The sequence below is a fragment of the Glossina fuscipes genome, unplaced genomic scaffold, assembly GCF_014805625.2.
Source record: "Glossina fuscipes isolate IAEA_lab_2018 unplaced genomic scaffold, Yale_Gfus_2 0, whole genome shotgun sequence".
Taxonomy (NCBI): Eukaryota; Metazoa; Arthropoda; class Insecta; order Diptera; family Glossinidae; genus Glossina; species Glossina fuscipes.
The window spans coordinates 38,732,386-38,748,030 of record NW_023998414.1 but is presented as its reverse complement, the minus strand read 5'-3'; the positions used below and the strand labels follow the sequence as shown (position 1 = coordinate 38,748,030).

General features: G+C 31.7%; 1 protein-coding gene across 10 annotated transcripts in view; it reads right to left on the bottom strand.

The window, feature by feature from the left end:
• Positions 1 to 490: 490 nt before the first annotated feature.
• LOC119644694 (cAMP-specific 3',5'-cyclic phosphodiesterase) overlaps positions 491 to 15,645 on the bottom strand; it is a 390,657-nt gene continuing 375,502 nt past the window's right edge. For 8 of the 10 annotated variants that reach the window (XM_038044384.1, XM_038044387.1, XM_038044385.1 and 5 more), the window contains 8 exons: positions 14,554 to 14,734; positions 12,313 to 12,406; positions 5,788 to 6,104; positions 5,423 to 5,687; positions 5,202 to 5,316; positions 2,107 to 2,269; positions 1,672 to 2,046; positions 491 to 726 (listed from right to left, as the gene is read on the bottom strand). In XM_038044384.1, coding sequence (XP_037900312.1) covers positions 577 to 726; positions 1,672 to 2,046; positions 2,107 to 2,269; positions 5,202 to 5,316; positions 5,423 to 5,687; positions 5,788 to 6,104; positions 12,313 to 12,406; positions 14,554 to 14,734 — 1,660 coding nt within the window. In that variant the 3' untranslated portion in view covers positions 491 to 576. The remainder of the gene's footprint in view (positions 727 to 1,671; positions 2,047 to 2,106; positions 2,270 to 5,201; positions 5,317 to 5,422; positions 5,688 to 5,787; positions 6,105 to 12,312; positions 12,407 to 14,553; positions 14,735 to 15,645) is intronic. The other 2 variants (XM_038044386.1, XM_038044394.1) reach the window with 1 other exon arrangement.

Below are 15,645 nucleotides of genomic sequence, written 5' to 3'. Positions count from 1 at the left end.
ATATATATATATATATATATTCAAGTGTTGTCAGATATATTTGATTAAGTAAACTCCTTTTTTGTTTTTTTTTTTAGGAAGTGTTTGAAAAAGTCAGTAGCGCGGTTTTGCTTTCGTTCTTTCGGTATGCGGGTATATGCTAGAAACTTTTAGCATTGTCTTGAAATGTTTTTTAACTTCTCGGTAGTTATGTTTATATCAATACGTTTATGGATTAAACAAGTTTATATTCTATGAAAATTTTATTCTTGGTTTTTTTCCTTTTTTTTTTTTTAATAATTCGGGACTTGGGTTTGTAGTTTTGTTTTAATTTGTGTGTGTATATGTCGGTGTGTATGTATGTATATGGGGAAAGCGGGGACATTCTTTTATTTTATTTATTTATTTGTTCTTTTTTTTTTTGTTATTTTTTGTTCAATTTTTTTCTTATTTTTTTTTTTTTTATTTTTTGTATATTTTTTTTGTTGTTTTTTTTTTTTTTTTTTTTGTAAGTTTTTAGTTTTAAAGTCACTAACGTATAAGCAAAAAATTTTGCGCTTTTTCCGTTAATTTGCGATACAATCCCACGACTCTCCGTCACATTCCAGCGTTATGAGATTGATTTTGACTCCCCGATGGTTTACTTTCAACCGCTGTTGTCATATTGTCATCACCTCTTTCACCGGCAGTTTCATCACCTTCTTCTAATTCTGCCAAGTTTTCTTGATCTGACTCTTCTAGAGTTACCTTCAATAAAAATTATTTATAAATTTTAACACAATTTGCAATTCGGGAAATTTCTGTATGTATAGCATTCATTGTATAGCGTTGCCTGATTTCATCTGATAATGAAATAATTTGCATTGTTTATATATTTGTTTTGACGGGATTTTTTTTATTTATTTTTTTTTCAAAAATTATCTGCGGCCACAGTTAATAGTGGGCCTTTGACTTTCACATTCCTTCTTCGAGTTTTCCCTTCACACTTGCATTCTTTCTTCCCAAATATAAGCATTATCAACGAAATCAATGTATCGCTAATCGAAGATTTCTAATGCAATCATTCCACACGCAACCTCTTACTTTAATGTTAATAAAAATTCGCTTATAATTCGCTTATGTCTTTCTCGAAAAAGACGATGAAACTTATCAAGAGAATTATTATACAGTTCTTTTTAGTCTGTGAGCTTTCCTATCGTATACCTTTTTATGATATAAGGGTATATTAACTTTGTGCGGATGTATGTTGCATGCAGATGGGCTGGAGACACAGACATCTTTTATTATGCCGATCGATTCTCAGTAACTTTCTGAATCGATTTAAGTTCGTTCGTCCTTCCGTCCGTTCACCGATTTTTTTTTTTTTATTTTCAACTTGCAGGTCTGAGTTTTGACATACTTTGATAAAAATTGGCCCAAGACCAAACGCTATTGAAAATAGTTCTGATCGGACCACTAACATAGGGCCTCATTGTGAAAAGTGGTTATATTAATAACTGCAGGATGGTGTAATGTATTGAATGGTGGACCGTGGCCCACTATAGTTTTTCACTTGTTTTTTTTTTCTTTTTAGTTGGTTTTTTTTTTTTTTTTTTTTTTTTTTAAAATAATAAATAATAAAAAAAAAAAATTTTTTTTATTTTTTTTTTTTTTTTTTTTTCATTCAATTTTATTATTTTCTATTTTACTCACTTGAAAACGTATTTTATCGTCTGTTCCCGTTGTTTGCTCTTCTGTGGCTGATGGTGGTGGTGATGGCGGTATCATACTTTGATAATAGTCTCTATTCTCTTCAAGCGTATCTAAAATATCTTGGGCATCTGGATGTACCAAATCGGCCCAAGTTTCCCATAGCGGATGCACAATATAATCGATAAAGCCGACCTGCGATTTTTCGATTGTGGCATTATGACGATCACACATGGGACTAATATCCATGCCCGATTCACGTTCTTTATCACCTTGCAAAAAGAATTCCTCCATTAAGAGACCGACCCAGCGTTTATAGAGGGACAAGGGTTTCGTCGGATTACTTAAATCGGCACAGTGGACTAGATTCTCAAGAACCTATTTCAAAAATGATATTACAAAATTGAAATTTTACAAATAGCAATATTAAGTAAATACCTGTATGCGATCTGTATAATTGTCCAGCAATAATACACCAGAACCGGCTACCTTCTTAGTTTCTACCATAGTTTTCAAATCGGCTAAAAGACTCATGTGTTTGGACATATCAGTTGATAATACAATATCAATAACCATTTTTCTTAATGTTTGACGTTGTTTCCTGGAAAGTGTAAAATGTATTTTATCAAAAGGCAAATAACAAAGTTTTTTAAAGAACGATGTACTGGCCCCGGCCAATCTGAGGATATGAAATTAATTTTTTATTTTTTTTATTTTTAAATTCATCAAATTATTTTTTATCTATATAGGATATTCTCTTGCATATACTCATCGCAAGATTTGTATTAGATGCGTCAAATGTTTGCAACAAATAAAAGTATATATTGGAAGTTTCATATATAAGTCTATATAATATATTTATTCTTGATCAAGAATCTAAAAGCATTTGGAGGGAGATATTTACAACCATATAACATCATCGAGGCTTACGATCTCGAAAAGGAAAAACTGATTGTATTCTTAGCTTTGCAATCAAATATCATAAATAAATTCAAGTTTCTTAGAGGTTTGTTTTATTACTATCATTATTAATATTATTATTATTATTATTATTCTTATTATTATTATTATTATTTTCTTTTCTTTATTCATTTATTATAGACTACAAGTCCGTAGGGCCCAATTAATCTAAACAACATCCAGAGTTTATATTAAATTTCATTGTCAAATTGCTTTCTTTTTTGCCATCTAAACGAATTACGAATCAATAACGAACGGTACGAAAAAATAATCGGACCATTGCAAAATATGCCTTCGTCACGTCACCCTACAACTCAACAACAAGACAAGTAAAGGCGGTTGAAAGTGATTTTTCGCAAGAACACTGACTTTGACAGTTTAGTGGTCAATATACTGCAGTTGACTGAAAAACGAAAGCATTCACAACGTTTGCAACATATGTTTTGAAGAGGTCAGCGTTCCAGGTTATGTCCTGTTTAAAACATAAGCGATCAAATTTGCTTCTAGCTTATGTTATGGTTTGACGATAACTAACAATGTTGCGGAAATTTTCATTCTTTTGATTAGGAGCAGAAAACTTAGCGGCGTAGTCTCAGCAATGACTTTTCTTCCTGTAAAGTAATACATAACAGTTATCCCGTGGGTTAGGAATTGCGTGAAAGATGGTTTTATCGGATAAAAGTTCCGTTACATGTTTTCCGTAAAGTCAAAAAAAAAAGAAAAAAAAAGGAAAAAACCAAACGGAAACAAAGCAGACATCGAATAGATGCTCTCCATAAGAAATATATATTAATGTTTCGAAATTTTGGATTTTGTTATATTATTTCTACCAAGTCTTGTTACTCTTATTTTGTAAGCGTGTGTGTATCGTTTACTCCATTGGTGCTATGGTGTGTTTTGCGACGGGTCTTTATTTACGTTTACGCTATGTTCTATTTCACTACATACGTGTATGTGTTTGTTGACAATTTCATATACGCATTATAGTGTAACTTCAGAAATATATCAAATTGTTGCTTTTTTTTTTACATTTTACATACATTTATATGAGTTTGTTGCGTTCGAGTTTTGTTCTGCCGTAGTTCTCTTTTCATTTTCATTTTCATTTGTGCTTTTTAGTTGCGATTGGTTCTGATTATTTTCAACTAAGTGCAACACCAGGAAGAAAACTTCAGAGACCCCATAAAATACATACATATCTTTGAACAGCATTAAGCATGTCTCTCTGTCTGCGCAATATCTCCGGTTAACATTTACTTGGCCAGCAAAATATAGCAACCGATTCCAAATTTGATTGATATATTAAAAGATCTTGCATGACATTGGGCGAAAATGGACAAAGGATAAGCCCGCCGTACTACGTAATTTGAGACTAAGTCAGTTTTCAAAAATAAAAAAATTTTGGCATTTCGCCTGTTTCTTATAAATCATATTGGTTACAAGGATGAATATGTGCATGAATACTCTATGGGTGATATTGCAGCAAATGTATAAAAATGGCAAAAATCGGTCATTTCCACTCAACATTTGCAGCACGCAGAAAAAACCTTCAGAGGCTCAGTTTTAGAAATTTTTGTCAGTCCGTCTGTCCATTTGTCTGTTAATGAGTAAGATAAACGTATCCAAGATTTGCTTCAGACACACGGTATAAATTTCCGTTTTGACTCTATAAAATTAGGAAATATCCCCCATGTCCATGCAATGTTAGGCAGTATATAAAATTTTGTTTTTTTGCTTTTTTTTTTAGTTTTTTTCGGGTAATGGATGCAAATAGAAAAATTTTTCTTTTTGTTGGAATAATTGAAAGAAAAAAATAAGCAGAAACACTATAATGGACCACGGTCCACTTAAAGCTATTCATCTAACGACTTTTCGTAATAGGGCGTAATTCGGGGAAACGGTCGAAAAAATAGTCCGATCCAACAAATTTGCAATAGTGTTTGTTCTTGGATCAAAACACGTCAGTTTGCCAAATTTCATCAAAATATCTTTAAAATTGCATCCTGTAGATTGGGCAAAAGAAAACAAGACGGACAGACAAATTTAAAACGATTCAGAAATTGACTTTGAATGTCTATAGACAACAACACAAATTGATATGCGCAGACATCAGACGGACAAACAGACTTAGATCGATTCAGAATTATTTTGTGATCGGCAAAACAAAAATTGGATCTATGTTACGTTCTTCGAGGTGTTGCGTATATCCAAATATACCTTTGTACCAGAGCCGGTATTGTGTATAATAATAATGTACTCTATTTTCTAAACGACGAACAATATTCCTAGTTAAGGATAACATGCTTTAATTATATAATAAAACTTTCGTCCTTTAAGAAGAAGGCGTTGATATAAAATTTTACTAACAATTGATTTTTAAGGAGAGATATACGGTTTGCTCTAACTGCACCGCCAATAGTTTAGCTGTATGGCAAATAGTTGATTGATTTAGAAGAAGAACATTAACGCTATGAGTGAATGAGCGAAAGTTAGTAATAAGCATTTGCCCAATTATGTAATTGATTGAAATGAAGAGCCATCGCAATATAATCAGCGAGCGATTATTGACTTACTTTTGCATATTACAAAATATATCACATCCTTGATTTTGTAATAGTTTAAAGGCAACCGCTAAATGATGATTTTCCAATACAGATTCGTCATTATACATTAAGGCTAATTCGGAACCTTTGGAGAGAGAGTAAATGAAAATTTAATAAAACATAATTTTTTTTTTTTTTTTTTTTTTTTTTTTTTTTTTTTTTTTGCGAAGATATATGTGAACAATACTTACTTGAATTAACTAAAAATTGATTAGTTAAACCAGGATGATCAACATCGTGTATACAGGCTGCAAATAAAGCACCGCCCACTTCCAGCGGTGTAAAGACACCTTCTAAAGCGGGAGTATTTAACAGCACATTTGTGCTTTGTGTCACATCGGCCGCATGCAATGAATTATGAAACGGATTGTCTTTAACATAATGGTCCTCCAGAGTAGTCATAAAATTAAGAAAATTTTTCGGTGGTATCATAAGACTGGTCAGTAATTCTCTACTCTGCAAATTGAAAGACAAAGACAAAATAAATATATTTTTATTTATTTGATTATTTTTTTTGCGATTTTTTTTAAGGTGAATAAAAGATACGATAACGAACCTGAAATATTGTATAGGCTACACAGGTGAGTGGGCGATTTTTACTTAAATCGCCAATTTTAAAGATATCAATACCCCATGTATCCAATTCGGCCAAATGTTGACCCAACGCGGCTTCGTGTGGCGTTTCAACGCCATAGGTGGGCAAACGTTCACCAGTGAATGAGTTTGTGTGCGATAATGGTCTTTTAACGCCAGATATTTGAGACATGGGAGGGCCACGCGGCGAACGACTACGTTGCTGAGGTATTGGCATTGCGCTATGTTCAACATTCTCTTCGACTCGCATTGACGGCAAATCGAATTCTTGTTGTTTATCTAAGAGAAGTATGAAGAAGAAGAAGAAGAAGAATAATAAGAAGAAAAATGAATAAAAATGAATAAAATAATATATTTAAAAGTATATTCCTTAGATTGTTAGACTTCTATGACATATTGCTTAGGTTGTTTAGGAAACATTAAACAGCAGTGACAAAAAGAAGAAAATCAACTAACTTTTTGTATAATCAAGCTCGATCCGAATTAATCGTCGAAGGCATAACAGCATATGGAGCCAATTTTCAATTAATTAGCATTAGTATTAGTATTATGTCGTTTCAGAGACTTTATGTGGCCCAAAAAACCTAAATCGACAAAGCCGTGAATGATGTAGATTAGGCGAACTATTAATACCGATAGTGAAGCAAATTTTTCGTGATGTCACAGCTTAACTATGGCATTAAAATTTGATGTTGTAACCAAATAAAACTATCGCCAGGGAACGCGAACTATAATAAGTCGTACATCATTTGATCATTAAATAAGAATTGGCTACGATATGCTAAAAAAAAAAAAAAAAAAACTAATACAGTGTCACCGCTCGATTATAACTTTTGAAGACAATGAATTAGTATACGCTAGACATGTCGTTATACCGTATTCTACAGATATCGTTCCTTCAGATTCATATCTATTTCATATGATGATTTATGGCCGTACTATGAAATTAGTCGAAAAATGGCTTCAGATATTGATCTTGATCGCAACTTTTCGACAACAAATTGACGAACCATATTTTGTACCGTGTAACTTAAATAAATTTGCAAATTTTATCAAAAAATCACGCGACATGTGTTCATATTAAAAGTAAATAAATGTATTTATATAAAATATCTCGTATACCGCCAGAGCTTATACTTATAAAATATAAAATTTTTATCCCTTGAGGTATGCTTTTATATCCTTTTCAATTACATTTTTTTTATTCACATTTTTTTTTTTTTCTTTGTTTGTTTACTTTCTTCCTTTATATTCTCACTTTTGCTACAAATTTTTTCTTCATTTGCCTGTTGGCTAATCTATCCACCTATCTGTTTGCCAGCCTGCTGGAATCCCAGTTACGATCTTAACATTTCTTTTACAATTAATTTTAATATTTTTAACTGCATAATAAGTTATATCCAACACAGGCAAATAGTAGAAGCAAAAAGAATATATCACATATGTGCATATGGACTGTGTGTGCACCGAGTTTTTTTTTCACTAAAAGTGACTTTCGGTAAAACTTGATTTTCGATACATGTTGCGCAAATTATGTCTTCTCCTCACATAGCTGAAACGTCAAATACTTTCAATTGATGGCGAAATTGATGGATGGTTTATGGCATTTCGAACGCGACGGATTACACAGTGCTTGGAAGACATTTCGATAATTCGCAAACGAAAATTGATTGCGCTCCTGTAAAAAATTTTCTGTTAGCTGCGTGTATATAATGAATCAAGTACGCATATCCATGGGAAAAAAGTAGATAAGATTTAGTTTTATTCGTTTTTCTTGAAATTCGAATGAAAGCAAAAATTGAGATGAAAAAATTTGAAAGTAGATCCATTTTACCTATCCCGCAGCCATGTTTACATTGGCTAATTATGTAAACTTTGTTGTTGGTCAAAGTTACGAGAAAATGAAATGCGAAAAAATACTTCCGTCACATCTGCTGTTTAAAAAGAAAAATGCTTTTTTTCTGCAATTATGTTACTTAAGCTGACAGGTATTAAAGATTCACTTAAAGACAAGTATCATTTTATAATAATAATTTTTTTTTTTTTTTTTTTTTTTTTTTTTTTTAAAAAATTATTAAATCAAGCGCTTGAGGTTTTTATATCATCATAGCCTTCTTTTATTTATTTATTTATTTATTTATTTTTTTTTTATATATATATATATATAATTTTCCTGTGGGTTTCTTTATTGCATTTTTGCAGTATTCAGCGTGATTTTCTCTTCATTTGATTTTATGCGTAGTAACTACTGTTGGTACATAATCTAATTTTAAACTTTCATTTTTTTCTTCTTCTTCTACTTCATTTACATATCAGATGCATTGGACGAGTGCTTCACATCTCAATTTTTTATAACAAGAATATAATCATTCTTCTTAACTTAACTTTAGTTAAAGCATTGATGTCATGAATATATTAAATTGTAATAAGAAAATGCATAATAATATGATTTAAATATGTAGTGAGAAGGAAGTAAGAGCATTATAGTCGATCAGTAAAATACCCTAAATCTCATTCTCTAACATAATTCTTATTTTTATATATTCTTTCTATATAAAGGCAAATTGTTCATCATGTGCGTATTTATGCGGAACCGAATCCAAAACGACAAGTAATGTAGTACCAGTTTAATCCTTTTATACAAGTATGAAATTACTTGACTCATCATGAACCATTTTCATCATCTCATATTAAAACTTAGACTTCTCTGCTCTAAAAAGGTTTAATTTTCGTGAAAATCCCTATGAGGATAGGATCCAAAATATAGGCCGATATGTTTCAAATTTTGTACAGTTTATTATGATATAATTTTCATCATGAAGCATTGAAATTATAGCTTTTTGTCGTATGAACTTGAGTTTTCATTACATGAGAGGGAGTTCAAAAAATGACGTAGACGGTCCAAAGTTTTTGTACCAAATTAAGAATGCCGATAGGCTACTACTCAGTTACTTTTGCCGAGAAATTTTGAAAATAACAATTTTTTTTTTCTTATAACGACTTTTCAGAATAGAGTGTTATATACACACGTACATATACTGTTTTAATGGATATACCTTGGAATTACAAATGAAGTGACAAACAATAGCAATCGTCCTTCAGTCGAACAAGTGAATATGTTATAGTGGGTATTGTAAGCTACCCTAACATCAATTCGTTGCATACTGTTATTTAAATAATATAATATTAAAATAAGACTTTATATGGGAAGTGATCGAAAGTGTAACCGATCCGAACCGTTGTCAGAGTGCGAGTAGTTAGATTTAAACGTCCTTGGTTTCACATGAAAAGTAGTGATTTTAATAATCTCTACTCCAATATTTAAGCATAAGCAATTTCGTAAAAAATTAAGTGGGAGGTTATGCAAACTTCCCTACCGTTTTTTTATTTTTATTTTTCTCTACTGATTCAATTTTAAACAAGAATAAAATAAGGCTGGATGTTAAAAAAGATTCCAACTTCATTTACTTTTTTTTTTTTTTTATTTTTTTTTGCTCAATCATAATTTCTTGTTTGCATATTGAGCTTTTCATACGTAAATATATGAAGTTGTGTGCGTAGATACTTGTCTTTATGTTATATCCATCACAGGGGGTATAATGAATTTGCCAAACGTTTTTAATGCGTAGACGTATGGATTGCATAGCGGCGTTACATTATCTATATATATATATGCGGGATTCTTGATCAGCATGATTAACGATTTAATCGATATAAAAATTTAAATCGGTTTATCTCGTTCGTCGCATTGAAATCGTAATTATGATCTCAACGTTTTGTGGAATGAATGAATTTTGCCGAATGAATTACCTAATTACTTTTTCATAAATGATAGCATTTTAATTTTAAGTCAAACCTATAAGATCGATCTGGAAATCTTTCTTTAATGAAATCTTCTTCAATGAGGAAGAATTAATTGCGTAAGTAATTAAATCGCATCAAGTTCATAATAACTAAAATAAAATGTATATTGTTTACATATATGCATAGTTAATGGCAAATGCTCTATCAAACTATATTGAAAAACGAGTAACCACATTATAGTTGGCGAACTCCGACCATTAGATACCCTTCACGACTTTGCCTAATACATTTATTCTTTCGTTTCGGTAACGTGACACAAAAAGTTACATATTATTTTCACGTAAAGGTATATTTTTTATGAAAGCACGTATGTTACAGTAACCTTTATACGCATTGGTATCCAAAAAAATAGACCTACATGGTTTAAATTCGTTAAGGTTGATTTCTATTGTCAACCAACTCGCATGAACTAATTTTCATCATGAAATACTGAAAGTTATACTTTTTTTCCTACAGATAGATTCAGTTTTCGTAGGAACAATTATACGAGAGAGAGAGTTCAAAAAATTGCCCCAGGCGCAATAGAAATTCTTTTCTCTTTTGCAAAACCAATTTATAATGCCGAACTACTATTACAGAGCGAATTTTGTCGAAAAATTTTGAAGGAGTTCAAGTTATATGGGGAGTGAGCGAAAAAAGCCCTTGTCAATAGCGCTCATTCAAAACACGTCAGAGCATTAAATTTCATCGAAATATTTGAAAAATTCCGACCCGCTGCTTGAACACAACCACAAACAGACCGATAGACAGACAAACTTATCATTTTCTGAATCCATGGATAAAATGAAAGGTGGGTCTACCTTCAGCCTTTTTGCGTGCTACACACGTTCACACAAATTTAATATACCCTGTACCACAAGTGCTGCATACGTTGATACGTTACATACATATTATAAGACGACGATCTCTATGGCGTATTCAAAATCGATAGTCAGTTTGTCTTGCAATCAAATCTCATACATCAGCTTAGCGTGGATATGAGAAGCTACGCCATAACTTGTATATTATTATTATTATTATTATTATTATTATTATTATTATTTTTTTTTTTTTTGGTTTTTGTTTATCCTACATGTGAAGTTTACGTTGAGTACTTATTTACATCTGCTTTAGTTTCTCGTAGGCGAAAACTTTTGCTGTAAAATATAAAGTAATATCGCAAGTATGCATACGTTTAGTTAATAAATATAAAAATTAATAAAATTTGTTGTTGAAATTTAACAAATTTTGCTTAAGAAAAAATATTATGCTTGTAAAATTGAATTGCATTCAATTTGAGTGAAAGAGTAGTTGTATGTATAACTAACATAGATATGTTTTTAGTTGATGTCGTAAACTATGAAATCTAATACATAACATCTTTCCCTAGGATACTTAGTGAGGGAAGGAGGTTTCTTTTTCATTCGTTCGTTACCGGTGCATACAGCTAAAGCGTATACATCATTGTTTACATTTAACATTTGTTTCAAATCGTACACTGCCCACCCTTAGCTACTAATGTTTACCCTTTAAATGGTTTAAGCATTCGAGGCAATTACAATTTCTTGGCTTCACTTTAATAACAAGTCAAACTTTTACATTTTACTTGAAAATTTTATATGATTGCAAATGTATGAAGGCTTTAAAGCCTTAACCAATTTATTTATGATATTTATTGATATATTATATTATATTATATTATCGATTATCATTGCCTAATATTGTTGTCTCGGAAAGATCGAGCACGAATCTGTGCAGTGCCACAATTAAGCAAAAAATCTTTTCATTCGTTTCCGATTATTTCAGATTACCTAAGCAATTCATCTTGACTTGGCCACAAAATAATTTTTATGTTTATGTAATCATGCTTGACCGATCGACATTTCGCAAAATATTGAACGTAAAAGACAGTTTTATCGCGATTGTGCAATGCGAGTGAATTTCATAATAAATAGAAAACGCCTTTTAGGCGCAGGTAGAGAGACGTGAAATATGCATATAGGCCACTATTCAAGGAACTATTTGCTATTAAGTAAAACTTATCGTTAAGCATAAGATATAAATAGAGGAAAAATCTTTCATCAGTTGTGATCAATTATCAATTTTTCTTTAACACGATTTAAATGTTAACTCATCGAAAAACTAAGCTTAGATGATCAGTGGAACGTAATTTTTTCCTTTTCGCTCAACTTTTAAATATCATACCCATCATCGAACGCGGGCTTAGAAATGTTGGAAAAATTTAGAAGAAAGCCTCAGACACCCTATAAATCATAGATATACTTCTGATTAATATAGAATTTTGAATAGACTTAAGTCTGCAGATATTTTCATTTGTTTGTCTGTCTGTCTTTCCGGCTATGTGATGTCGGTGGTGAACATTGTCTTGGTTATACAAAAAAAAAAAAAAAAAAAGAAAAAGATTCTTTCTTATTACGTATTAAAATTTTTCCACTACATCTTATGAGCCACGCCCACCCTGTATTACAGAGTATCGAAATTTCCTTTTCTTCGGAGATTTTCGGTTTATTTCTTTTCAGTGAAAGATGGAAGATTCAGCGATAATCGAATATAGTTTTCTTACTCGTGATATTCATATTCTTAACGTTATAAAAATGAAATTTTCATAAATATAACTAATTACCCAAAAATGTTGAACAAATGTATTCTGAAATTTGATTTCCGGATCGGCTGGATTCACTAAAGTGCGATAGCTCTTTGTTAAGCATGCGTTTGAACTGAAAAAAATAAAATGAAAGTTTAATCTTATTATTATTATTATTATTATTATTATTATTATTATTATTATTATAATTGTTATTAATTTAGCCAGAGAATAATTTGCAAGACTAAAATCTTATAGCACTAGCACACATCATCTAAGCCTATCGACTTTATATTAAAAATTCTACGCGCATTTGAGATTCGAAGCCACGATCCCTTGAATTGTTTACTCGGCCATTCAGGCGAACAAAAACTTATTATTATTTATTAAATTGTGTTTGGTTTAATTTGCCGGATTTTATCTCTACATTTGTGATTAGAAGATATAACGGCACAATTCTCGGATACGCGGATTTAGTTAAATTTTTAAATTTTTGTTCATTTTAAAGGCTCGACATATACAAAATAAAATTTATTTAGTGTAAATTAATGCTTTGTGTCTATGTGTATTGCGCTATTTGTATTAAGGTGTTCGGCAAGGCGTCAATAGAGAATTTATTGTAGATTTTTTCACACACAAGTTCATACTTTTGCCGCATTGGCATCATTTATTTTGACAATCGATAATGCAGGACTTGTTGGCGAAAAACTTGCTTTAATTAATTAATCAAATACGAATTGTTGACAGCGCACATTTTCGACATATTTCAATCGAAAAGCTTAAAGGCTGGCCCAAGTAAGAAAAAAAGTTACTGGTTGTGCACGAAGACGATGTGTTAACAGGTGTGGAAATACGTTCGGAAAATTCGATGAAAACAATATAATGGCATCAATTGATACGAAGCGCCGTTAGATTAAATTTATCGAATCCGATCGTTCATGATCGCCATGATCACGTGAAAGCCAATCGCCTTTCATTTGCACCAAAAAAGAAAAAAGAAAAAAAAAAAAACAAAAACAGAAGAAAAAAACGAAATGACTTTTCCAATGAACAATTCTTGCATGGATATCCTTTCCTTTCAATGAGTCCCAACCAGAGTTATATAGATCTGTGGTGTTGCCGGTTATTCAGCTTTCTATCACAATTTAGCCGCGATAGCTGCGAAAAATTCATTAAAAATTCGTTGGATTTAGGATAGCGAGCAAATGTGTTAAAATTTGACGATAACTTTAAAATATGGTACAAGTGTTTGAAAATTTCATTACAATGTTGTGTTGTGCATGGGTGGCCAACAAATGTTCCTAGAACAGGCTAGAATATAAACTTTAAGATCTATTTCAAAAGTTCGTATACAGTACGCCGCGAAGGTGATTGTGGGGCTCGCTCGTAGATGCCATCAACTCGTCCCAAGTAAGATATAACATTTTTCTTATCATTCCCGGACCATTGCGCTGCCAGCATATAAGCACAATTGTCAAATACAATTTATCCATAAATTCACAGTCATAGTTATCGAATTTGTCTGACTCGAAGACCCATAGTTCGCTCAAGGTTGCCTTGTGCTCGCAAAATTCGCAAGAAAGCTTTCGTACGTGTCAGCCCTTTTTTTTGTACAAAATTACAAATCAGTCAAACTGAGGCCTTAGAAATTAAGAAATGAAAAGGCACGGCTGTAAGCAAGCGAAGTTAGCATATGATGTCTTATCATTTCTTGCTTAGAAATAGCTGGAAACCGTTATATATATATACTTTGGATTTTGACTAAATCGATTAGTTAGATTCGTCTAGAAATACTTTCGTCCATAAAAATTGGAAAATACTCAAACATCTTAAAGAAAAAAATCAAAAATTAATATTGATTGGGTATTTGCTTGCATGCATTTTGATCATTGTTTTTTTTTTTTTTTTTTCATTTGAAAAGGGCATTTATATTGAGAAATTATTGATACAACTTTTATAACGTTTCTCCATATTTCGGGCAATATAGCGATACTATTGGTGATTAGATATCGCTGATCAAAATACATGCAACATCGATTATGTGATAAATTTTTTAAAGGACACTGCACGAAAATGACTATCACTGGCCAGTTAACAAATATGTGTTGCTTGTGAGCATTAACTCATACATACATCCCATAGCGTATACAAACAAGTTTTCTAAATGTGTGAATGTATGTTTTTTGTTTTCTTTCTTCTTTTAATCATAAAATTTATGTAATAATTAATTTATTATTCATTGTTTAAATATTTTATTTTAAATAATATTTTTTTACTTGCCTTGAGTGAAGCCATATCCGAGACGCTACGATGCGTTTGTATCGTTTCTAATTGATCCAAACACCAATCTAGTTCTTCGATGGTATCGGTGGCCAAACGTGTATATGCTTCATCGCCTTGATTTAATTGCATACCCGCGGTAGAGGAGCGTCCCAATGATGTTTGTGTTGGTCGCCTAGATCTTAGATGATTAATACAGTGTTCCATAAAAATTGGGGTTGATGGGGATCGTGGGGATCGTGGGGGGGGGGGGGAGGTGATTCGATAGTCGGGATTAGAGAGTCGGGCGAACAAACGCAGACAATAAATATATAACAAACACAACCAACAAGCAAACAAATATACACAAACATGACGTGATTGAACAACGATTTGTGTACATTATTATACGGAATTTAAGTGCAGGTATATGAAACGAAAGCAAGCAGGATATGAAATTAAAAATGATAATAATGACAAAAAAGAAAGAGAAATAAAATTGCGTTATTAAAACCACGTTAATTTATGAATAAAGAAAAATTAAAATTTAATGGAGTTTTTCATTAATTTATATAATATATGAGAATAGGGAGAGAGGAAGAGAGAAAGAACCATGGATAAAAAGAAGGAAGGACAGAAAGAAAGAAAGGGAGAGAAAGAGAGCGAGAGATTATAGATAGAGAAAGGACGAATAAATGGGATTGACAGAGAGAGAGAGAGAGAGAGAGAGAGAGATAGAGTATAAGAGAGAGGGAGAAAAAAGAGATAAGGGAAAGAAATATTTAATACGTATGTTCTTATCTCAAACATTTTAAAACAAAATCATAAACGTTTATACAGCAGAGCGTTCATATATATACTATTAGTACAAGTTATCCATATTAGGCAGTCTAAAAAATGCCGAATCTTCGGGAAAAGCAAAAAATTCACGAATTCAAATCGTATTTATTTTAATCCTTTGCACTCGAGCGCTCCTGAGCGGAGTCATTTAAAATTGGTCTGCCCAACTCGTGGGCTCCGCTACTGAGACATTGTAAATAATTTGCAGTCTTTAACATAAAAACAAAAACAAATCGTAAAAACTAGTATTCGGGTGTTTCGCTGTTGGTGACA